The sequence below is a fragment of the Ostrinia furnacalis genome, unplaced genomic scaffold (assembly GCF_004193835.3).
Source record: "Ostrinia furnacalis isolate ACB-3 unplaced genomic scaffold, ASM419383v2 OfSCF7615, whole genome shotgun sequence".
Taxonomy (NCBI): Eukaryota; Metazoa; Arthropoda; class Insecta; order Lepidoptera; family Crambidae; genus Ostrinia; species Ostrinia furnacalis.
In genome coordinates this window covers 258,481-284,411 of record NW_021137854.1, presented here as the reverse complement: position 1 = coordinate 284,411, position 25,931 = coordinate 258,481, and the positions used below count along the sequence as shown (strand labels likewise).

At 37.7% G+C, this 25,931-nt stretch overlaps 1 protein-coding gene across 1 annotated transcript in view; it reads left to right on the top strand.

Moving 5' to 3' along the window:
• The window catches only part of LOC114365720 (uncharacterized), an 84,039-nt gene extending 58,392 nt beyond the window's left edge, over positions 1-25,647 (top strand). The window contains exon 3 of the mRNA XM_028322357.1: positions 25,424-25,647. Coding sequence (XP_028178158.1) covers positions 25,424-25,647 — 224 coding nt within the window. The remainder of the gene's footprint in view (positions 1-25,423) is intronic.
• The last annotated feature ends 284 nt before the right edge of the window (positions 25,648-25,931 follow it).

Below are 25,931 nucleotides of genomic sequence, written 5' to 3'. Positions count from 1 at the left end.
GGGGCAATTAGTGTCAGCTCATGAGTGAGTACTATCATCGGTTGCTAACCAACATCCTGATGCGTGCGCTTCATATGATTCTGTGGCTCGACTTTCGCCTGGCGCAGCAACCAAATAAAAAGCCTAACAAAAGCCGGACAGGCCGGACAAGGCAATATTTGGCCGGACAAGTCCCTAAAAAGCCAAACATGTCCGGCTAAAGCCGGACGCCTGGCAACCCTACGCGCGACCCATGAGAGTCCGCGCGAACTGTCACTGGTCTATGATCACGCCGGCGATGGCACACGTTGGTGTGGTTGAAGCATAACTGAAAAAGAGAAGGACTCCTATCGAGAATATGGTATGAGTCACAGAGATGGAGAGTCCCAATTTCTGAAACGGTGTTAGGGAGTATTCCTACTGCTTTGATATGCCACTTGGTAGTAGAAACTCCCTTTATTAATGGTGCTCTACAGTATGAGATTGTATTATGTATATTTCCCAAAACTGTTACTCCCGTAAACACCTTATTGACCATTAAAATCCTACGCTGTAAATCACAAAATTGCACGAACAGTTAGTAAAATCAATATTCTGAAAGAAATCTTGTAGTTTTGTAACACAAACATGAGTCCTGGTAACTACATTGTATATTCAATGCTTTTTAGTTCGATTAAGATATTAAGTTCTCTAAGTATATGTGCCTTCTATTAAGCATGATCTCCCGAAACTTAGGCCATTTAAGTAAGCATAACGTTGTTTTCTTTGTAACTCAATTGAATATTTAACAAGAAAATAACTTGGGCAAACGCTCAAGTTGTTATTGTATCGCATTTTAAAAATACCCCTAAGCTTGACTTAGACTAACCCTATACAAAAAATATTTCTTATTTGTTCAAAAACCTTATTTAAATTGCATACGGTTGAAAATATGGAGGCAACGATTCCACCACCGGTCGGTTAAAGGGTTAATTATAGAATACACAGGCCTTAACATTAAACTGTCAAATACGCAATATTCAACATGCTAAACAACATGCGATAAAGTACAGTCGAGCTCTGATTCGATATAATAATAAATGCTGAAAGATACATTGTTTTGTATTATTACGTCAAATTATTATGGAAAACCTTGGGGGAGGCCTTTGTCCAGCAGTGGACGTCATTTGGCTGAAACGAACGTCAAATCACGTTAGGTCAACGATTTTCGTGTCCATTTAGAAAGAAAGAAAGACAGTAACATTTATTATTTATTAGACTTAATAAAATGCACCACAAATCCTTGCAATAGTTGATGAAATTATTATTTACTTTGTAGGTGCATTACTAGGATACTAAAAAATGTGGTAATTTTGAGCTGAAAATTATTATTGTAAATAGCTTCGAATTTTACTTTTCTCATTAACCGCTTGAGTCCCAGACGGCATTCATTAATGTCATAACAATTGATTATCTATTGTGTCTAGATTCGCGGGCCTTGAAGGATTAATAGTCACTGAAAATATTTGAGGTATTAACTTATGTCATTCATTGGAAACACAAGGACATTGTGTTAAACATGAAAGTATTTTACAGCCAACTGTACCATGAGTCACCTTTAGCATTTCAGCATGCGTGGCGTGTTCGGAACGCGGCATAACTTAGGCAAGACACCTTGCCTATGTAAATTCGCGTTTCCCTTCCACAAGATAACACCAAAAGGAAACATACTCACCTCCCCTCGAATATTCACGTAAAAAACAAATGCGCCCAATAAAACAGCCGAAAAGGGCCCTAATACTATAATTATTCATTTTTCTCCCGCCTCTCGAAGGCAAAAATCGCTTTCATACCGCGCACCTTCGCAAAATATGGTCTTTCATAACTCCCCGCAAAAAATCCACCGTAATTTAATGCCACCCGAAAATAATATGTAAAAATACGCCCCGGTTCGGCCACTTTTGGCCCGTTTCGGACGATTTCGGCCCGATTCGGCCATTAAGGACCATCCCACACCGTTATCTAACCCAGTAGAATAAATCATGATATTATTTTTCCATGGGTTTTTTTTTCATATCTAATCAGTTTGGGTTCAATTTAAGCTCTAATCCAGCCCTAAAGAAGAAAAAAAACAGTAATTTAAATTAGTATACCTAATTTAAATTACTGTTTTTTTTTGGGTTAGAAGTTTATCTCAAACAAAACTTTTCCTCGAACTTTCATTACGGAGTTTTCATTTCTGTTCGATTACAGAATAGATAAGAGACTCAGTAACTCTATATGACATTACTTTAATGGTATATTAGGGACATGTAAAAGTGCTCTTTGGGGGCTTACTTTCAGAAATAAACGATTTATTTTTTTGCATTTTCGACGTACACATTTGAGACAGATATTTTGTACTGAAAGTGGTAGAGCGGGCGTAAGATATAGAAATACATAATTTTTAAACCAAACTTCATGGTTTTTCCGCTTCAAATCCACACTATCCTTATCTGACCCACATTTTTTCCACGCAACACAATTCTCTTCCATCGCAACCTAAACCGGAAGCAGTTCGTGCGCATAATTGCCACGGGTTCATCACTCAACAGCTTCTAACGTAACCAAATTAGCGAACTAATTCCGCGAAAACCTTGTTATTTCTGACGGTACGTACAAAATCCAAGCTTTCAAATTTCAAAGAGACCGATGAAACTGTAGACGAGTGCTCGGTGAGAGAGGGAAAGGGGAACAGCCAGGGCATTTTTGTTTTATTAATAAAATCTATACTATTATATTATAAATGCGAAAGTAACTCTGTCTGTATGTCTGTCTGTCTCGCTTTCACGCCTAAACCACTGAACCGATTTTGATAAAATCTGGCATAGATATATGTAGTTTGAGTCCCGGGAAAGGACAAAGGATAGTTTTATCCCTGTTTTTGAAAAATCCACGCGGGCGAAGCCGCGGGCGGAAAGATAGTTATTATTATTTTTAATTATGTCTTCTAAAATCACCCTTTGAATCCCCGTAGACTTTAGACTTTTTATTGACTTGAGCTTTTGTCAGTGAATTGCATGAGACCGATACCAAATCGGTGTAATGTGCGCACTTTCATTCATACTGATTAACAGCTCGACTAAACTATTTAGGGAGCATTTAAGAAGAGAATGCCAACTGGGCAACAAAGCTGGACAGAAGTTAAATTCACTAAATTAAGTAGTCATTTCTCTCAAGTGCGAAAAGAATTACGATTCTGTTGAGTTTTAGAAACTGGCCTTGTGAAATTATATGGGATTATAGGAAACTCAGGTACCTACCTATTTATATTTATATTTATCTTTCTTTAGTCTGAAATCAAACTAGAAAATTATTTTCTTTTTTGTAATGGACACCATAAATGATTAAATTCAAACTTCTGATATTACAAATCAAATTAACACTTCGAACAGTCCCAAAATAGAGAGGAAACGAGTTGGCCTATCTATTCGCCGAAGTTTGAGACCCCCCCTCCCCCCTAACCGCAATATCTCGACTGGCAAATTTTAATCAGGACATCTTTGTCAAAGGAGTACTTAAATAGTTGGGGCAGTGTTTCTTATTAAGTAAGTATACTATTCTGGCGCGACTTCGAACCAAACCGCGTTAATGTACCTACATGTCTAACGTACGTAATAACTTAAAGTTGGAAGTAGTGATTAGTAAGTCCACCTCCACAAGGTGGACCCACGAAATCATAAAGATAGCAGGAATTCGCTGAACGCAGGCCGCTACCAACCGGTCAATATGGAAGTCATTAGGGGAGGCCTATGTTCAACAGTGAACGACCTATAGCTGAAATGATGATGATGAGTAATTTACGAATATGAAGCGATTTTAAATAGGTATAAGTAAATATTATTCATATAAATATCACACAGTACGTTGCTCTAGAAAGTTCCTGCCCCGTACAACCAAACTGTGGAATGGACTGTCGTCTGCGGTGTTTCCGGACGAATACGACCTGCAAGCTTTCAAGAGGAGAGCGTATCTTCACCTTAAAGGCCGGCAACGCACCTGTAACGTCCCAGGGTCTGCGGGTGTCTATGGGCGACGGTAATCACTTACCATCAGGTGATCCGTCTGCTCGTTTGCCTCCTGTCACATAAAAAAAATAAATAAAAAATATAATGTAATAAGTAAAGTTTCATGTAAGTTAATTAAAAGAGATACAATGATTTCACTATCAAAGTAATCTGTCAATGAACATATTCTTTTCATATTGTCTTTAATTTTGTATTTTTTACATTGAGGAAGCTTCTAAGATTTTTTCAGTGTCAAACTGTATTTTCCAATATTTCCATTCATAAAATCTATTTACGAGTTGACCCAGTCGACAAGCGTCAATATGACGTGTTAATGACATAAATAGGGCTCAAGACAATGATTAATGATTAATCAATGACGTCACGTTGATACAACTTTGACAGAGTTGTTAAAGTATTCAAGGTCAATTTCTATTTGTGTTTAAATTGAATCGACCTTTTCCTTATTGATTGTGTCTTAATTTTTGACCTTTTATGCTATATTTTGTAACTTTTTAAATAAAGAAAGTAAATAAATATCTATAACTTTTAGACAATAATTCAATATTGTGCTATGTTGTTGTGTTAATTGTATTGTTGTTGTTTGTTCTCAGTAGCTGTGCCTTAAATAAAATAAGTAAATAAATACCTTCTTCTATTGCACCACTAAGATTTGATGTTCTTGATATCACGCTCATTGTGGCCTCTTATTCAGATGCAATAGATGTTTTTTGTAACAAATATGTATAATAGCTTTTGCCCGCGGCTTCACCCGCGTGAAATTTAGTTTGAGAGATCGTAATGAATTGTAGCCTATATGTTATTCTGGGTTATAAACAATAATACTGTACATGTTCATCAAAATCCGTTCAGTAGATTTTGCGTGAAAGAGTAACAAACATCCAGACATCCAAACTTTCGCATTTATAATATTAGCAGGATTTGATGTGCTGTCGACTCTACAAAGATGTACGTGAGCTACCAATAGAAATAAAAATAATTCCCAGACGACCTATGTCTAGTCTACACATAACTCCTAATCACCTTCATATGCTCCACTTCCCATAATACAGTGGCCTAAAAATCGACACTCGGACGCGTGTTTTAAAACAGTGCTATCGTAACACTTCCATCGCTGAAGTAATGCTTCTATTTATAACCTACTAGAACGCGATTTCCTAAAAATACGAAACCTAAATATACATATAATCGTTTGCTCCGAATAACCCAATCAAATATTGAAGCCACTCGACATAGGATTGGCAGTTGTGTTATCGATTCGTCAGAGGTTTGAGTCTCACCTTACTCGTACTGTGGTCAGTGTGGTCACGGATTGTGGTTTACGAAGCGATTCGATTATTTAGTATCAGTACAATCATGACGTCATTACAGTCTGGAAAGTTTTTAGGTTTGGACGTGACAGGAATATGAATTGGTGATTTTAATATTAATAAGTTTCATGTTTGTTTATCTGTACTAATGACCTTTGAAGGTCCCAAGTCTGTGAGCAGATTAGGAAATAGCTTCTAATGTGATGATACCTACAACACCGTAATAAAATAAATATGTCGTACCTACTTAGTACTTTGACGCTATTTTTCATTGTTGTTGTGTGTTGGGTTGTTACTGCCTGATGTCAAACTTTAGGTGTCAGATATGGCTCTATTCAACCGACACGGCTTAACATAAACTATACTATGACTTTAGATTTCTTTTCAGACAGTTAAGCTGATTCAAATCTGCACGGTTGCAAATCTGAACAGTAAGTCATTGTTCAACTCTCTTACCACTAAAGAACAAAGACCATATTTATAATTTAGTTATCCATCCCGGAGCACCGTTTCACCTTTCTTTCTATCAAATAAAAACCTCATCCAATATCTACATAGGTATCTTTTACACTCCCCAAAGCACTCAAACTAACTCGTTCAACTTTGCCCCAATAAAAAAGACTATAAACCGAAATCACTGCTGATGGCAAAATCAATACCGAACTCCGTAATTTAGTCAGTCGTAATGCAAATCTGCCATAAATTGTCAATAGAGGGCTCTGCTCGTCGCGATAGTTGGCGCTCGGTGGTCCGTTACGATTTATAGTACAAGTTTTAGATGGAAAAAGTTAGTGAGTCTGTCTTTCTGCGCATCTCGAGTTTTTCGTACTTAGGCGCCCGGTCAATTGAGTTAATGCGCCGTTATTATTGACATTGTGCGGGGACCCCTTTGTTGTACTCATTTTGAAAAAGGTATTCTGGGGGTTTGCGTTTATTACGTAAGGGGATGTCGGGTGATGAGTTGAAGTATATGTATATGTGTTGAGGCACGTTTGTCAGTTTACAAATGAAATGGGAACGGTGTTAGGCAGATCAATATGCAACCTCACCATGTTAAAATTACTTGTATTTTGAAGACTAGCGGCCCGACCCGGCTTCGCAAGCTTGCGATGGGTTGTTTCAGCAAAAAATCCGTTGCGTAGTTTTGAAGGTTTAAGCATACATAGGGACAGACAGGAAAGCGACTTTGTTTTATAATTAAACAGATTAGGATTATGATATCGAATGCCTATGGCGTATTAAAGGTCTGACACCAAGATAATCTCTTCTTTAGAAAAAATATTTATTGAGTGATTATTTAAAACATTTATGTTTCGAATCTCACGATCCCAAGTACGTAGATATATTATTCTATGCTTCAGACTGTTTAACCGTCGCGTCGGCATGATTTAATTGTGTCAGATGCCTATGACGGCTCGTTAAAACTGACGCCAGGGTGGTGACCAGTGTTGGCAAAAAGTTAATCTGATTAATGATTAAAAATTAATGATTAAAATCATAATCAAATTTTTTTGATTATGATTAATTAATCATTAATCAAAAATTTTGATTAAGATTCATTAATCATAATCATTAATCGTTAATTTGATTATTTGATTAACTATCTACTATTTTCATAAGAAAAGGGTTGGGGGTGTATGAAAAGGTACCCGCGACTTATAAAATGTCTAGCAAAGGGGGGATCTGGAGTTGTATTGTCGTTTTCCCAAAAAACTGCGTCAATTTTCACTACTCAAAACACTTATCGCATTAGTTTTGTTTCTCACAATTCCTTCTATTCTTCCGTTATCCTCCAGCAAAATTGGGTCAGGAAAGAAGTTAAGCGGGCTGGCTGACGATAAGGGAGAATTCCCCCTCCCCCCCCCCCCTCCCAAGGTAGGGGCAAGCGTGGCAATTCAACAGAAAGGTGGGGTTGCTAAACTAGGAGGTTTTGCGTGTTGGGGAGTTGCAGGAGAGTTCGTACCAGAAGTTTCGGGGGGAAGGCCACGCGTGGGCAATTTTATAGAAGGGTGGGGTTGCTAAGCTAGGAGGTTTTGCGTGTTGGGGAGGTGCAGGAGAGTTCGTACCAGAAAATAGAAGGGTGGAGTTGCTAAACTAGGAGGTTTTGCGTGTTGGGGAGGTGCAGGAGACTTCGTACCAGAAGTTTCAAGGGGAAGGGCAAGCGTGGGCAATTCAATAAAAGGGTGGGGTTACTAAGCTAGGAGGTTTTGCGTGTTGGGGAGGTGCAGCAGACTTCGTACCAGAAGTTTCGGGGGGAGGGGCAAGCGTGGGCAATTCAATAGAAGGGTGGGGCTGCTAAACTAGGAGGTTTTGCGTGTTGGGGAGGTGCAGGAGACTTCGTACCAGAAGTTTCAGGGGAGGCTAGGAGTGGGGGGCAGGTGGTGGGAGTGTGGGGTTGCAAGTAAGTGCTGGAACGGTAGGGGAAGTGGACTGATATCCTCCTACGGGAGGTCGAAAGATTGCACCGGAAGTTTCAGCGAGGGAAGGGGTTGGGGGGCAATCTAGGTTACCTTATATTTATCTAGGTATGACCTGTCATAGAATTGTAGCCTAAAACCAAACATCTAATATTAGAATTCAATGTTTTATCATTGTTTTCGATAGAACATTTAAGAAGTTAATCAAGTTAATCAAATTAATGATTATTGATTAATGATTAACAAATTAATCATGATTATGATTACTTTTTTAATCATGATTATTTTAATCAGGATTAATTTAATCATGATTAAAATTAATCAAATTAATTAATTGATTAAAAAATTAATTGATTAGTGCCAACACTGGTGGTGACAAACGATGGAAGAAAAAATCTTTAATAGCTAGCAACTAACTTGCTCCGTAAACGAACTAAAGTCACTGACATAGCCCGACGGATTAGCAAGCTGAACTGGCAATGGGCAGGACACATAGTACGCAGAACTGACGGCCGATGGGACAGCAAGGTTCTGGAACGGAGGCCGCGTACCGGAAAACGCAGCGTGGGACGTCCGCCCACAAAGTGGACCGACGACATCATAAAGGTAGCAGCGAAGAGCTGGACGCAGGCCGCTACCAATCGATCAACATGGAAAGCATTGGGGGAGGCTTATGTTCAGCTGTGGACGTCCTATGGCTGAAATGATGATGATGAACTAACTTGATGGATAGTAATTCGAAATCTAGATGTATGTACCTATATTTACGAATACATATTTCTCTTATATCAATAAAGATTACTCGTACGTTCGATTCAAAGAAAACACCCGAGGCCTCCATAAGCGGATCGCACTAAGATACCTTTTTTATCTCTCCCGCGCGGGTCAAAAGGAAGAAGTAGTATTTTAGGTTTTTAGGCACATGTAATATCACAATTTATTGTCAAGCTTTTTTCGGTTATATTTTCTACACCTGAAGACATAAAATTGATGAATCGTGATATAGTGGCTATTTGCGGTGTTTTACATTTAAGAGGATAGTTCTTTGACTTATCGTACAATCGCTTTTACTTAAAAATCTAACTTGAAGAACTGTGTGCTTACCATGAGTTTACGTTGGATGTGCTCGCTAAAAAATCTATGAAAATTTTAGTTTTTGAAAGTAGCCACTAGGGGCGCTGTATATCTGTCTTACATTTAATGTCAAATTTTTACGCAGTCGCTAGCGAGCACATCTAACGTAAACTCATGGTAAGCACACTGATTAGAAGATAACTACGACCAGCATATTCACCGTATTGCCTGTAGATTGATGCAAAGGCGACCTTCTTCTTCTTTCGTATCAACACTATTTGACCCCGATCAAAACTTTCAAACCAACCCTAGTGTATTCCCAAAGGCTAGGTCTTCCCTATAGGTGTTGGGGCACAAGGAACATTCAAGTACGTGAGCTATGTTTCAAAGTTTCTTCTATTGGTCATACCCTATTCCCGCACTTTCCCTCCGCCCCTATTGTATTGGCTTTTCAGCAAATGTAACCTAATTTCGTTATTTTAATAGTACAAAAATAATATGCGGCCTTGAAATAAGCAAAATAAAAACAACACAACTGGCTAAGTCATAGAATTTTCCTTGCCAAAGAGCAAAAAAGCTTCACTTTCAATGTGTACTGTATACAGCACAATAAATGAAATAAAATACAGTACTTACATGTGACGTAACGATGCCTGGCAGCGTCAACCGCCATGTTTATTTTTCTGGGCCATTTATAATCTGACATATCGTGTCATTACGCTTACGTTGTTCTACAGTTTTGTAAAGTCGCGCTTTTTTGCAAGCGAGGCTTTTGCAAAAAGACAACAAATATTTTTTAATAATGTTTGTTATCTTGAACATAACGACTGTGTCCAGTTTCTGTATTCAAGTCTTCTTCTGTATGTACATGTACGATAGACATTTAAAAGACTTAAGGGTGAATTCGACCAAATAAGAGTAAATAATCTCAGAATAAATCGTTAGTTTTGAGATATTTCCCATATTGAAACTTAATGTGCCAGTTATACCAGGATTTATTCTCGGATAAAAGTTTGGTCGAATCGGGCCTAAAACATAGAGACACTGACAAAATCGAAATTCGTTTCGGTTTTTAATACAAACACTACCTACCTGAAGTTTTAGAAATAGTTGGAAACGAAACTGCTTTAAAACGCTACGCCACCCTCTACGCTAGCCAAAAAGCACGGCCGAGGCCCACTTTAACATATGCGGACCACGTTTCACTGAGACTGAACAGGGAATGAGTTTTTTTTTTCCATTGCGAATAACTAAGACAAAGAGATTTTGTTCGCCCCACACGATAACAATCTACCATGTGCTGCGAATTCCTTGCGAATCATATGAGCAGTCATTGTGGTAGTAAAAAAAGTCAATGAATAGTTAGTATTAATGAGAGCATTTAAACGCAGTTTGCATGCTGATGACGTTTCATTCTCAATTGCAATGAGCTTTGACCTTTTTTTAATGGATGTTTTTAGAACGTTCAGCAATTCATTTTTGTTTGAGATTAAATATACTGACCTCAATCTCTGACCGTAGGCCTAACCGATATTACTTTAATATTTCATGGAAAACTGACGCTGAAAATGAATTTCAGACTTTTTCAGTTGATGGACGTAGTAGTAATTTGCAGACCTAAAGGTTAACATAAATATTTTTTTAACCAAACTTTTTTTAATATTCCCATAAAATATCTCCGGTGCCCATTTTCTGTCTATTTCATGTACAGTCGACAGCGCATTAAACTATATTTTTTTGTTGTAAAATAGCACTTAACACAAGGGCATAAGATGCGGCAGCGTTTAACTTGATGTGCCGTCCGTACCAAAGGACTGAACATAACGTTTAGCAATTTACGTCTCAGTCGATCCCAGAGCGACCTCTATATTATAAGGAGAACAGTAGGCGAGCCTTTGAAAACACAAGCGACGGAGCACCAAACAAAATTGCGCTCTAACTTTAAACATTTAAGTCTGAAATCGAGCGGACGCAACGAATTGCCGAGATAATCTTGTTGGGGAGTCATTTTTGACCAATTTCTTTTGGTATTGAAAAATATTTTGTCTCATACATTGTCGTAGGCTTTGTAGCGTTCGTTCATGGACGTTGAAAGCTTGTTACAGCGGCTATTTTGCATATGAAATTCTATTTGACCTCCTTGCAGTGGCTGCGATGTGAATGGACATGGAAAATATGCTAGAACGTCTTTTTGAGATAATTGGATGAGGTCAGTAATTTTTGAGCTTTTGGCATTTCGTTGCAGGATGGAATTTCTAAATATTGACATAATCAAAGTATTTCTTGAATGGTTTTGGAATGTATGAGTGAGATATGTTTTCGTCCCCTAACCTTCACATGATATTGTTGCTGTTCTGTTAATTTTTAATACAGCAGCTTTAGTATTCCATTGAAAGCTTTCCAACTGCAATTAGCATTCTTTTCTCACGTTTCCACGGAACGGAATTTTCCGGGAGCAATACAGCAATCAAAGACAATTCCGGCTAATTAATAAACTATAAAATTGTTTAAACAGCGCGCAGTTTTCTGCCATTCGTCGGGCCTTTGTTCTGTGCTAAGGTGATTAAATAATTTGCGATTCCGATCGTTATTTCGACTCTGTTGTCCGCAGTTTTACAATTGTGTAAAATATTTTTTATGTCTGTTTCCTTGATGTAAGTTTGATGTCATTGACTGATTCTGTCTCTTTAAAGAGTCTAAAGATACGTATGATCTGCTCATCGTCATAAATAAAGCATTATAGGCAACCTTCTTGAACATGACCATGAAGAACCATGTCAAACGTTCTCATCGTCATATTTGTAATTTCCTTGCCATAATACCCTGAATTAGGTATCCATGATCCTAAAGCCAATATTTTCTGTCATATGCGCTATTTTACGGGCATTTATTAAAATAGTGCTTAATATGTTCCAAAGTTAGAAGACACGCGCTTATCACAAATTAAAAATTAACACAAACTGCTGTCTCGATTAAAACAAACTTATATCCCGTCGTCAGACCATTTACAAAATCCATAAATCAATTCTCGCTTAGTAAACTGTCACACGAAAAAAACGTTACAGCGTTTGGTACACTTAATCAAACGGCTAATCTAAATCCGTCATCGGCTAATAAAGATGGCGGTAATTTTGAGTCTGCGCCAAGGAAAAATGACGCGGCGTGTAGGAAGGTGGGTAATATACGGCAAATGGGCCCCTAGACGGCTGTTGGGAGTGGGGAAGATGACGTCACACTCCCGTGACATTTTGATAAGGACTCTTTGTGCGATGCACCAGCAACCGTTTCGCGTTATTACGTGGGAATGGCTCCAGCCAGATTGTGATCGCATACACTATATTTACCGATCTGACAAGAGAGCAAGTCCGGATTCTTAAAGTTTTATTTGCGCAGCGCGACGCAGGGTAATGGTTAACTATACGTTATGGCTTCGTCGGGGAAACTTTTCTGTATAATACAGCACTTTGTATTCGAGCTAATAAAACTTAAAAATATTGTTCTTTTTAAATCAAATCGCAAGATTTTTAATGAGTTTTGACTTCTAATGATCGAACTTTAGATATACGAGCATGCAAATTATGTACAAAAGCCATAAACTTTTTGCAAATATTGCTCTTAAATCTGATTCAGTAAAAGTACCTATCACTACGTAACTTATTAATTGAAATTAACTACAATACAAAGCGATGCATCATAACTGTCACAAAATAAATAACCGACAAACCATGCATGAACCAAATAAACTACAGATGAAGAAATTATCTATACAGATGTTCATTCAACGCAACCACATAGCGATGAACACGAAAGCATCTCGGAGAAGACACTCAAACACCATATGGACGGTCTATTTTAAAAGAATGAAGACATAAAGATAACTTTAGTGCAAGCCCCGACTCCTCTTGGGCATTCGTTTATTGTTTAAAGCAGCGAGACAAAGGTTTTTTAGTGCGCTTTTAGTGACTGCCGTACTCTCGCTTGATTTAATATTTATGAGATTTTTCGGTGCATGTAAATTTAGGAGCACAGTCAAGTTTTTGTCTTTAATTTTTATTGTCGGACCCGTTTTTGTTTTCTCTAACGTCCGGTAGGTTTGGTGTTATTTGTGGCGGGTTCAATGAACTCCCCATGGCTAACGAAAAGTCCCCGAGTTGCGCTTTTATTGTTTTTTTATAGTCCGTCCTATGCAGTTTACGATTTCGTAATTTCTTTAACGTATGTTGATTGTACAGCTTTGTAATTTATGCCTCTTTATCGTTAAATATTTTATTAGCTGCATTATTGGCCATAATGCATGTATATACTATACAAATTATTTTACTTGATTATAAAATTTACAACTAGAATCGAGGCTTTTAAAAAATAAAGAACTAAATGACTTAACCATTCTCAATACTCAAGAGCGCTTCCCATCAAATGTAAAACATTTAAAAATAAAAATAAACGCACTCATATTCGATTCCGACACTAAAACTGTGTCAATACAAACCGAAATAAATTTCGATGTTAAAATAAGGCGGATTGCTAAAAGTGCCACTCTCTTCGCCCACACTGTTCCTCAGCCAGTCGATCCTGGTCCTTTGGGGTTCTGGAGCCGTCTACACGATGTACCATTCCGGGAGGCCAAGTTGAATTTGTCGTGTCACAATTTTATTCTCCTTTAACACTATCAATTTTATTGCACCACCAACGCTGCCCGGGTCTGGTGCAGTGATATTGACACTCTGGCAGGACGACACCATGATTTTATGGTGGTCCATGTCACTTACCACTTTTTATAGTGTTTAAAAGTGTACATCGAACTTCTTGTCGCGTTTTATTGCCTATAAGAGTTACACTTGAGATTTGAAACGAACATCTGAATATGTGAATTTTTGTGGCGCGTGGTTTTAAAATTGTAGCTCTAATATTAATGCATGTCCATTACTATTGGAATTGCATAGAATAGGTTCTACCTATTCTACAATTACCAATTCTACAATAAATCACACACGACATATTCCTGCACTATCGCATATCCAATCGATATCAAATAAAGTCGTACAAAAACACGAACATTATTTACCCGTAGTTCACATATTTCATTGACAGAGTTTCCGCTGGCTTCAATGATTAATTGACCCATTCGACCTGCTTTACAATTGCTTCAATTATTTGCCTCCGGTCTATAGTCTATAGTTTGTTCGTGCAATTCGATAGCTTCTTCGTTTGAGTCATTAGTCAGCATTATGGTGGCTTATTCGTTAGGCTCAGTAATAAGGGGCCTCAATTGAGCACTTATTAGTTTTTGTAAGCCCTAAAGTCTTAGTAAACTTACCCATGAATTGTTAACAAGCGAGACAGTGTATGATTAAAGCCTCAGAATGTTAACTATAACTATAAATATCAAGCTATTAAAAATCGTTTAATAGAACAGTTTAAGAGTCCCTCTGCCTACCTATTAATTTATTAACCCAAACAGCTAGTAAACTTTTTAGTAGACTTTATAGGTAATAATCAATAAACATTAATTTAGAAACAATGTCATATTTTGTTGACTAATGTTTGTTCTTTCTTTTCTCTTACTATTCATTCATCCAATAAAACATAATTATTTTTTCATTGCCACTATTCAATCATATTAATATGTCATCGTATTCGTTACCTAATCTGCAAATTAAATAAATGCATCACCCAAAACCTGTTTTACAATTCAAAACAATTAAACGTCGTCCATTAAATGAATACGCATCCATTCTGCTTATCCCAACAAATTCTTGTTTATCCAGCCAGGGAAGCAATCACTTAGGGCTACGACACTAAAACTAACACGCGTAAATTATTTACCCATAGTATCATTACTGCCTTGTTGTTGCCGACCCACAGATTACGTAGGTAGACATTACATGATACGTTACCAGGACCACATGCCAGTTACATAACGTGAATACATAAATTGCAAGATATTAAGACATGGGGCAAGCTTCCTTTTCAAGCCTTAGCTCAATATTAAAACGATTAATGCCCGCTTTCACCATCAATCCCTAATTTTAAGTGACCCTATATTAACACATAATAGGAATTTTGTTTTCAAAGGGGTCACTTAAAAGTTAGGGATAGATGGTGAAAACGGGCATAAGTCCTTCATTTCATCATCATTTCAGCCATAAGACGTCCACTGCTGAACATAGGCGTCCCCCAATGATTTCCATAATAATATGACCTGATGGTAGAGGCCTGCATACCGCGCCTTCTTGCTACCCATATGAGGTCGTCGGTCCACCTTGTGGGTGGACGTCCAACACTGCGCTTTCCAATAGGTGGCTTCCATTCCAGAACCTTGCTGCCCCATCTGTTAGTTCTGCCGTCTGTGTATTATGTGCTCTGCCAGTAGTGCCTTCTGAGTTTACTTTTTCATTATTTTTCATTACAAGTTACCCTTATATCAAATACATACTCATCATTACAAAAGTAATGTTATTTTCTCTATAACTTTATGTCTGACGTATGAATCGTATATCTTTCCCGTCATAGAACTAATGCTGTTTACTCATCAGGGTAGTAGTTTGCCAATGACTTGCTTCCCCTATTTAGGAGTCCACTCAATCAACGGCTGTGTAATGCAGTGTATAAGCTGATAAAATGTTTGTATACTAAACTATTTAGTTCACTAGTAAGTGCTCAAAAAACGTACAATAAAAGAGTAGACAACAAGTCAAAGCAGTCAGACAAAATAAAATTGATTTTGCTAATGTTGTATTGCAAGAAGACACAAGTTTACAATTTGAAACTATTAAATTACCCATAAGAAAATAAAAAACTGATTGTTGAAAGTTAATTTAGTGTTTATAAAATAATTACCTCATAACGCCCCACGTCCTATCAAATTGCGTAACTAGCGCCATCTAGGAAACTTATGGCTCGACCCTACCCCTGGAATGGCCGGGGCGATATTTTGCCGTAATAGTCGGAGCTTTATGGGCTCCAACGAATTAAAATCAGTTTTTAGGGTGGTCACATGACAGGTAAAAATTATACATAATTGTATTCTTACATAATGTTCATTGCACTCACTAAACTAGGTACTCACCATTACCAAAACTAGCAATTATAATAATACATTCATTAAATAGTGTTTCAAAAGTTCAAAATAAAATACCTAGCAGAAACTTTATTGTAGGACTGTGAGTGATACACCATTCCAGTTTGGATGTATCGCCAGATTGTTACTATAAAATACGTGTTAAATTAGCTTTAAGAAAATGATAATAATATAAGTAAAACACATAAATTACTAGAATTTTGTAAAACGTTGGTTTCTACCAGAGTTTTCGGACGCAGAGGGATTACACAATCGTATTAAAAGAAAACAATCAACTATACGTTGATGCATCCGAGATCCAAAGTAAACGTTTTCAATAACAAGATTATTTACACAAACAAAACGATATGAGAGTTCCATCCACTTGACCTCGATTCGAATTCTCCCCAACGGTGCCAGTTTCATACCACGTCGATCAATACCCGACAACATAAATAAATCACTAAGTTTGAGCTCTGGAACCGCACCACTTTGGAACTCACTACGGGCTACACGCAGATCCCACTTTGATGTTGGATCATTACAAAGGTAAACAACAGGCGCCTAATTAGAGGCATATAAGCGGATCGAATCGGTTTTCGGTTAGATCTCTCTAATCTACTAATTTAGTGACTGATGCTCTATTAATTTTAGAGTTCATTAATAGTGATTTGCGGCTACATTGACGATGTTGTTGTTCGTGTTCAACCGAGCGCTCCAAATAAACTTACATACATGATTAATGTTCGCGATAACATCTCTATTCTATCGACGATTGATATACAACTCACTCGTGAATACATTCGTATATTAAACGTTTAGATTCCACTAAAATGCAATTTTAAAAGCATGCACAAAATTCAATCTTGAAAGTCCGAACTTCGCAATGACATAGTGGATGTCCCGTGGAGTACTGAGGCCAATCCGAGTCCCTGGAGTGGCATGCCGTCACTCGCCGTAGCCCGTTTGACGCCATATGTGCGGGCTTTAACTACAAAACATCCTTAATCCAAAAACTCGCCGAGTGAATTTAAATCGTATCTCCTAGAAAACAAAGTTAACAATTGACTGGACGTTTACGCGAGGGGTGGTAGTGTCGGAATGGGGTGAAGTCCCAAAGGCGACGTACGGCATAGTCCTCATCATTTCCCCATTGTCTCGTTAGACAAAAATCAAAAACAAACACTCACTGCTGGGATTTTCGAATCTAAGTTCGGATGATTCGCAATCATTGAGTTGATTGTTGCGTGCTTATTTGCTCTGCGGTCGATTGTGCCTTAGGGAGCTAATGTCTATCAGCTGTCGTCACATGATATTATTTTGTCATAAGAACAGTTGTTTGTTTGTTGTTATGATCGCACTGAACCGAAACTGTTGTACTCATAAATTCTGGCACACAAAACATCCCCGGCTAAACTGAACACAAAAAATCGCGACAAATAGATTAAATGATAGTAAATTTGCTTTTAGTACTCGCTTTTCCATGTAGAGCTTATCCGACAGTCTATTCAGTAGATTTGTGTAGTTTATATGGCTGCCAATATTCTATTGACTGGCTAAAATAGACTTTGAATACCAAGTTTTTGTAGACTAAAGATTCAAATAAGGATTGAGCGAATTGAGTGGCATGACGTCTCGAATCTTGCGAAATATAATATTCTTTCCCTTTATCAGCATGCGTTTCGCCGTCTCTATGCATTGAATTACTTGATATTTCCCCATCCTTTATATAAATGTAATTCTTTCTTCGAAGATTGCGCCTCCGCCGAGTCTCGTGTGCGACGTGACCACAATACCGAAGGCAGTTGTCTCCAGCCTCTCTTTTGTCTATCATTTATTCTTTCGATACGCGACGTCAGCGTTTGACAACTACAGTTCATGCCGAATAAATTGTCGGTGAAATTGCTCGAGTAAGATGTGAGTTACGGCTGTGGACGGGCCCTTCGACTCCGCTGTTTTGCTTAGCGCTGGCAGATTTATCGGTATTTTGTTTTCGGGAATCTTCTTCGCCTATTTTACGCTCCAATCAATTGTACTAGTTCACTAAATCCTATTGACAGAAATTGGATTAAACCGTCAAAATTTACAACTCAATTCAACTTTATCAGTACCCATATGGAAAATAATCGTAAAAAATTTCACAACCCGCAAACTCTTGAAGTTCTCTCGCGACGACGAGCCAAGTGCAGTATTAAGATTATCTACACGATTACTTTTAACACTGTCTACGGCAACACTTTTAAAATACACACCCCACAGCGAAGATTATTTCTAATGCTCCAGCTCGAGACGCAATAAACTAGTGCGATGATAATAAAAATGTTCAGCTTATCCGCGTGTTCCTGCTGTAAATCCAAACGGCGGAATTCAAACAATTTCCGACCTTACCGCCTTTTATTAATGTCACGATAGAACATTTTAATTTTAATAAAACTGAACATCGGCACGCCCTACCTATTTGTCAACCTTCTTTACTTTTGCTGGCATAAAATCATACAGTCGCACTCCGCGTAACTACGACTCCGACCGGAGACAAGGTGGCCGCGATCAAAAACGATCCCTTCGATTAAAGTGTTAAGATATAAATTTGCGCGATAATCCCTGTTCGTACACGTATGAAATATGAAATCCCCGAAGGAGACCGCGCAGGATTTAAGCTTTTCTCTTTAAAGTAATAAAGGTGTGTTTTATTTGCACAGAAAAGGATTATATTTGGGATTTGGGCGGCAAAACACGTACATGAACCATCGCTCATGTGACAAATTTCTACGTTTGCCTTAACGCCGGGCACCGTGTTTAGAATATTATACGGAGTTGGAACTACGGGAAGTCACATTGATTTACATGCAGTACGAAAAGGGTCGGTAACATTTGAGGAAGATGCCCGAATGACCGCAGCTAAGATTTCAAATGGGCTCGACAAAATATCTAAAAGTTCCTCGATGTTTTATTCCGAAGCAGTAGCTTTGGCCGCGTGTAGGGAGCGTCTAAATATTTACTTATCCACCTGTTTGTGTATTTCGCGAATCCGTTGTGATGATTGAATATGTTTTTTCCCGGCACGTGAGGAATTGTGACAGTTGTTTCTCAGGGGGATACAGGTTTGCCGGTTCGTTTATGCGACTTTTCGGGAATTTCTGGATTCAAATTGTAGTTTCTTTTAGAGTAACGAAGAAGCAACAATACGTGCGGAAGGATCCTCTTATTCGGCGAATGTGTTCCGCGGAATCTTTTGGGGTTACTCCTGCACGTGGAGACGTGATTTTGCAACGTAAACAAATTGCCAATTGTATATTTATGAGTTCACTATTTTGTAGGGTTGTGCTCGGCAATAATGGGATTTGGTTGTGATTTTTTCTTTAAACTTTTATTTACCTTTCACATTATGGTAAACTTTAAGGCCTATTTGTTATTCAAAATAACGTTTACCTACTCTTTCAAAACTTTCATTTATACCATAAATAAATCAAATAAGGGAAATGATTTTCTTCTTATACAAAACTTGATGTACTAAAGGAAGGTAAAATGTGGATTATGTGAAATATAAATTTGTAACATAATTTCACAAGTATGATTCATTTTACCGACTATAAAAAACTTATTCGCATAAAAGTTCATTTACTGCCAAATTTTTATCAGCATCAAAAATGTTAATTAGTCACAAATTATTCTTAGTGCTGCTATTTTCATGTCAACAAAGATGTGTTCATTAAAATCGACCGGTCACAGCTTATCACCGCGGACGTCCTGCGAGATACCGGCAGAATTATCGCGAGCAGAGGAAACAGACATATTTTGTGTTATTATTTATGTTAGTCCACCAACACCCACGCCGGTTCTAGAATGTCTAGAGTTTATTCGCGAATTAGTCCTAACGCTTTAAACAAGTGTACCGCTTTTTCGGGTTTTATGCGTGTTGTTATTTTTAACTTCATAATTTGTGAATGTTTCATCGTTGAGTGTAACTTTGTAAATGTGATGAACTGTTTGTGTTTGGTGTTTGTGCTCTAAAATAATAAATCTTGTGGATCAGACGGTGAGTCTAAAAATCCTTCGTCTCAGGGTTTATATTGTAAATTATAACAAAAGTAATTCTCTCTTGGTGTTTCACTTTTATGTGACTTGTTTCTTATCCGTCTGCGGAGCTAAATCCTCTAACTCTAATTTGAAACTTTTAATTAGATATTTTTTAAATATTTTTGTGAATGCTCCCAACAACAATGCTTCACGAAGGAAACAGTGCATCTCAACATTATGCAATCCACTTACAATTAGCATTCTTTACGGAGAAGTCTCTCCGCCCCGATGGTCGAGGAGGAGGGGTTCAGCAAAAATTCTCCACTAACGAACTCATTGTCCTTTTTGTTTGGACCTCCTTTGTGAAGGGTTCCATCAGAGAAGTCCTTAATTATCGCATTCAATAAGTTTGTGGCTATTTGATTAGATGTTTTGAGAGTCTTACAAGATGTTGCTCTCATCAGTATGTCTTGGAATTTGAAAAGCGAGAAAAGTACTTACGTCAAAATACAAGCATCAGCAATATTATGAATCAAGAATCATAATTCCTAAAAGATGTCTAGTTTGATTCATTAATGACGTTGATCCTCGAGATCATGTGAGTTTTGACCGTTTTACTTTATATTTGAGCACGCATTTGGAGCAGTTTCAACTTGTATTCCTTTTTGCCTAGTTTATTTAAATTTGCCGGCTCAAAAACCTTTCATTTGAAATTCCCTCTTTAATCCGCTCTGAAACCGCCCAGTTCGAAACGACCTAGTTGACGTGGTTCTCCTTGTAAAAAAACTTTTCACATGCAATCTGCATACTCAATTACGAAGTCCGGTAATGAGGTACATTCGGAACTAATTTTATTTTCTTAGCGTCCTTTGAGTTGGGCCTCTCAAGATGTTTGCCTTAAATTAAAAAGTTTTCGCTCGAAGCTCCAAGAGCACTCGAGTACAGCTGGTTTATTCCTTTCTGATACTTTTCCTTAATGATCCCATACGACTATTAGTCAGTTACCAGATTAAAGGGAATTTGCTAACGTTGCCCGGCTTCGGGTTTTCTTTTTATGAAATTCGCAACGAGATATCTTTTCAGGACGATGCTTATCGTGTATTTGAATAATGAGAATTGAAATTGGGAGATTATTGGATAGATCCTATCTCGGTTTCGCTCAGCAATTTTGTGTTTGAGGTAAAAGAATATCTCGAATAATTTAGGCCGAGGCTGTGAGATTATGGAATGTTACATAAAATATTTTTAATGAGGCGGATGTCATTATCTTTTTAATAAGCACCGATTGTTTTTGCCATTCTTATATTTTTTAAAGAAAACGAGCATTTCGAAGACTTTGTTGCTTCTGAAATCTTAGTTCATTGAATATCTAACTGAAAAGATAGAAGCAATGCAATGTTAATAAAGCGAATCATCATTAGCTCTTTTCCCCTAACCTTTAGGCTTTGTCTTTATATTATTTATGGAAAGTATGGTGCTTTTGCGAGCAAAGGAGAATAATCTTCTTGATTGCCTAATACGTTTAATGGGCCGTGTAATGCCCTAAAAGTCAAAGTTTCTTTATTACGTGTTCGGGAATTTTCGCTCCCATCGGAGCAAATACCTAAGTCAATTCATTATTAACCTCTATAAGTATATGAGAGACAAGATTCATGTGTTCTACTACTTCTTTAATTACAATGACCTCAAATGTATCAAAGTATGTTTTTGCAAAGTATACATAAAATGAAACCAGTAGATTTAAAACACTCGGCTATTTGATCGGGTTCATCAACAGTGCGAGCTGTTTATTCACGACTCATGGTATTGACACACGCACTGCATTGTGGGTTCGTTGGAGCAAGGATTACAGTAGCCTGATGCGGACATGATTTCGATACCTATTGTTACTAAATACAGATTTTACTTAATTAGCATTATTTTGATACAATTACACACTCATTTTTTAGATGACTTATTGTATCAATATTAGAATTTGATCTAAACTCAATTTGTATTGCATAAATTACTAATAGTCCCGTTAGCCCCTCGTACTTCTGTAGATTTATTTACATTAACGATAGTGTAATTTACTTAATTATGACCACCACGAATGCTGGTGTTAATATAGTTTCATTCAGAAGTAAAGAAGAAGAAAATGGAAGTATTCTTATTGCTGAGAAAAACAATATTACATTCATGGTAGGTACCTACTCGTATTTCGCGTTGTTGCGTTTGCTTCTTTTAAACCAAAACACTTATTCATAACTTTCGTTTTAATATCGTCAAAACAAGGTTCAAGATAAAAGGCAGAAAAATATAAATATTTACTCGGAAATATAACCTAGAGAGACATATCCCTCAAGCTAGCTAGTTCTTTGTAATCCGCAGCACTTGCTAAATATGTAATAGCTCGCGAACGAGACCGGAAACGTAGATATAATGCTTTCCCACAAATCGCGGAGTCAAAGGAGTTTCATCGAGCAAGGTTTCTTAAGAGCCAGCGTTTTTAGAGATCCTTAAGTCACAATGATGAAAGACTCTTTTCAGATTGTTAATCTTAAAAGAGTGCCTTGCTGAGACGTCAGATGTAAGTAGTGATTGTAAATGTAGAGCGTTTAATAGTAACACGTTTACTTTTAGATGAATACGCCTGGTTACTTTTATATGACTCTGGGATTTAAGTATTGGCAAGTCATCAAACTTTATTAATTGATAATTTGTCTAAAAGCAGTTGCTTTACCAAGTTCTACTGCTCTTTTGGGAATGTCAATCAAGGTATTTTTAACATCAGTGTAACTATCTCAAAGTAGCTTTTTTGTAAGTTGCTCTATCACTAGTCCGTTACAGCAGTCTTACTATCTTTTCCAATATTGGTTTAATAAAAGTGCTTCTCAGAATATCTGACTCCCAACTTTCCCAAGTTATTTTTATGTCTTTAAATAAGTACCTAAGCACCTCAAAGATGTAATAGCTTTAAAATTTTCGTGACAAGAAACTGTCATTTCAAAGAATTTGTACGGGACGTCTGCATCGCGGTTCCTTCCGCACTTGACCTGTTTTTATTCAGCAGCTACCGCAGCGTTACTTAATAAGGGCTCAGGGACATCAAAGGCGCAGCCCTGATTACAGGTGAGCAAACGTGTTGAAAATATTCACTCGCATTTATGAATGTTTTTCCTTATAGCTTTATTTCTTGAGAGTGCTGACGGTTTTCGGGGTTTTAGGTATTTCTCTTGAAATAAATTCAAGACAGTCTTAATTTAGTTAACTGTAGTAGGCATTAGATTTAAAAGAAAATATGAAACTTCAACAATTTCTCAGAAAACGTGTTACTAAATATTGCTCTGTTTATAAAAGACGCTCGGGGCATGTTTCTGAAGGAAAGCTTAATGTGATACATTGGTTAAATGTACTAAATTACCTACTAAATTTAACAACCTCACAAAATACAAACGAGCAATCTAAAAATAACCTTGTATATACCTCGCGGCAGAATCAAGAAACATTTCAAGTTCATTTATTCCCATGGCGGCATAGATAAATATATTCAATTGACTTTATCTGTACAGGGCGGTCGTTTTTGTCCGCATCCACATTAAAATTTGTACGAGAGCATCGTATTGTGTTCTTTGTCGTGTCCTGAAGCCTTATTATTTCTAATTACGGTTGCCCTCGCCATGTCTATTTTGTTTGCTCGGCTTCTTTTCTTTTGTTATCGTATTTTGATCAAGCACGTACTCATATGAGGTACCTACTTAGCCTATAAAAGTCACCATTAAGTTTAAAATATTCAGTTTGTCGGGTAAAACCTTTTTGTCTTTCGTTTTATTGTTATCTCCTTACGTTCCGTTTTCCATTGCGAATCTTTTGATGTTGTTTTCGTTACGTATTAAACCTTTTTATTTATGTTCTTCTTATAGGTCGTGCATATTTTCATGAAAGATAAAAGCCATGATATTTTCCTTTTTACAATAAAGATTTATTGATGACGCATGGGTTTCTTTCAAGGAGATATTATTGCCTATTATTATGCAAGCTTCCCTTGTAATATTAAAGTACCTATGTAGAATCTTAATATGTACAAAATAATTAAATTAATACTTACCTAATTTTTGTGGAACAAAACATTTTACTCCTAAAATTGCTTTTGTGAGCTAATTTCCGTATCTACTATTTTAGGGATTTCCTGATTTGCGAAATCTCGTGTTCTAACAATAATTGCTTGACGATAGATATTCAAGTAATTAAATACTAATTACTTTGGGAAATTCATATCCCATTTAGTCCCTTTGATCTACCGTTCCAGGAACAGCAGGTTCATCGTCCTTTTTACTTAGTATTGAACTAATTGGTCTAACCTTGTGTTCGTCATATTAATTAATCTAACTACAAGTTTTTTCATTGCTTTTTATATTTAAAAAATAGTCGTCGAGACAGTTAAAAATAAAATCTTATAATTTTATGCGAATTTTTAATATTGTGATTCTATTAAAAATGTACTTTACTTAAGATATGCTCGGAATATTAATTTCTTTCTTTTGTCATTCACAGACAGAGTATTAATTCGTTAGAAGTTTTGAATAGTTTACTATCCCTACGGTCCTATAGCTTTCGTAAAAATGTATTTAAACAAGATAATATTTATTAGGTACAATTAAGTGTTTCATACTAACGAGTACTTTGATATTAATATAAAAAGCTCTTATCTTGTTTTTCCGCATTATATCTTTTTGGAATAAAGGATAACTTAACTTCATCACTCAATAACATTAAGCTTTAGGTAACGTGAGCGTATGCGTCATTTCAATTACAAGCAGTAACGAGAGGGAAAAAGACACGACAGATGTTATCATGCATGTTAGATTTGCATCTCACACTAAATTTTAATACTTCAAAATCAGTGTACAACCATCTTCCAGCAAAAGAAAGGTCGTGGGCTTAATTCCTACCCCAGTAGGTCATGCAGCATCAGCATTAACTATCATTATCAAGTTATTAGTCTCATACTCCACATATCACCATTGACTCGCCAAATCAATGGGGTGATTTTCAACACCTTTTTTTAACGTTGGGAAATGCTTTGCGCTTACCCACCGGTCGATGAGGATGGCCATTGGGTTATATGGGACTCTCCCCGCCTGCTCACTAAAGGCGGGGCCTACCCACTAAAACCCGACGGTTTCCACCGGAGCCCAAAGAAACGGAACCGCGAGTTATTGTCCTAGCTTGGACATTCGTCCGCAGCTCCGCCACACCTTTAGAATGGCCTGAAATTTTAATACCCATGATCTAAAGTACGGCCAACTAGCAGCGATACAAAAGGTCGATACGACTTCGAGTTGACAATATATTCTGTCTCTTCCCATCTTGTGTATTTGTTGTAATGTCTCGTTCTCCCGCCAAAATATGTCAAAGTCAGACGGGTTCACCCATGACATTGGGTTTGTTTACATTTGGTATCGCTTCTCGTTGGCCGTACTTTAATCATAAGTAAAAATGACCATTCACCTCGTCTAACGTAGTTTCTCATTGTTCCAGGCCTGGGCCGGCTTCACCCCTACGGCTCGGGCAGCGGGAGTGGCTCGAGCACAGGCAGCGGGCGCCGGCGCGCGCGCAGCCGCGGTCTGTCCGACTCGCCCACCGCCCCCACCACCCCCACCTCCGCGTCCGACAACGCGTCCGACGCGACGCTAACGGACTCTGAGTTGCCGCTCGCGAGGGACTCCACGCTGCTCGTGCAAAACGGTGAGCCACCTACCTGATTTCTTGTAATAGACAAAGTTTTGCCTTGAACTTCTTATTTATGAGAGCCAGTTTCACCATGATAAGAATACGTTCGGCAAATTTACCTAGGGCTGACCTCCCACGATAAAGAGATAAGATTGGTCTGCTGTCCGCAAGTTTCTACCTTAATCCATGTAGTCGCGGTCTGTCCGACTCGCCCACCGCCCCCACCACCCCCACCTCCGCGTCCGACAACGCGTCCGACGCGACGCTAACGGACTCTGAGTTGCCGCTCGCAAGGGACTCGACGCTGCTCGTGCAA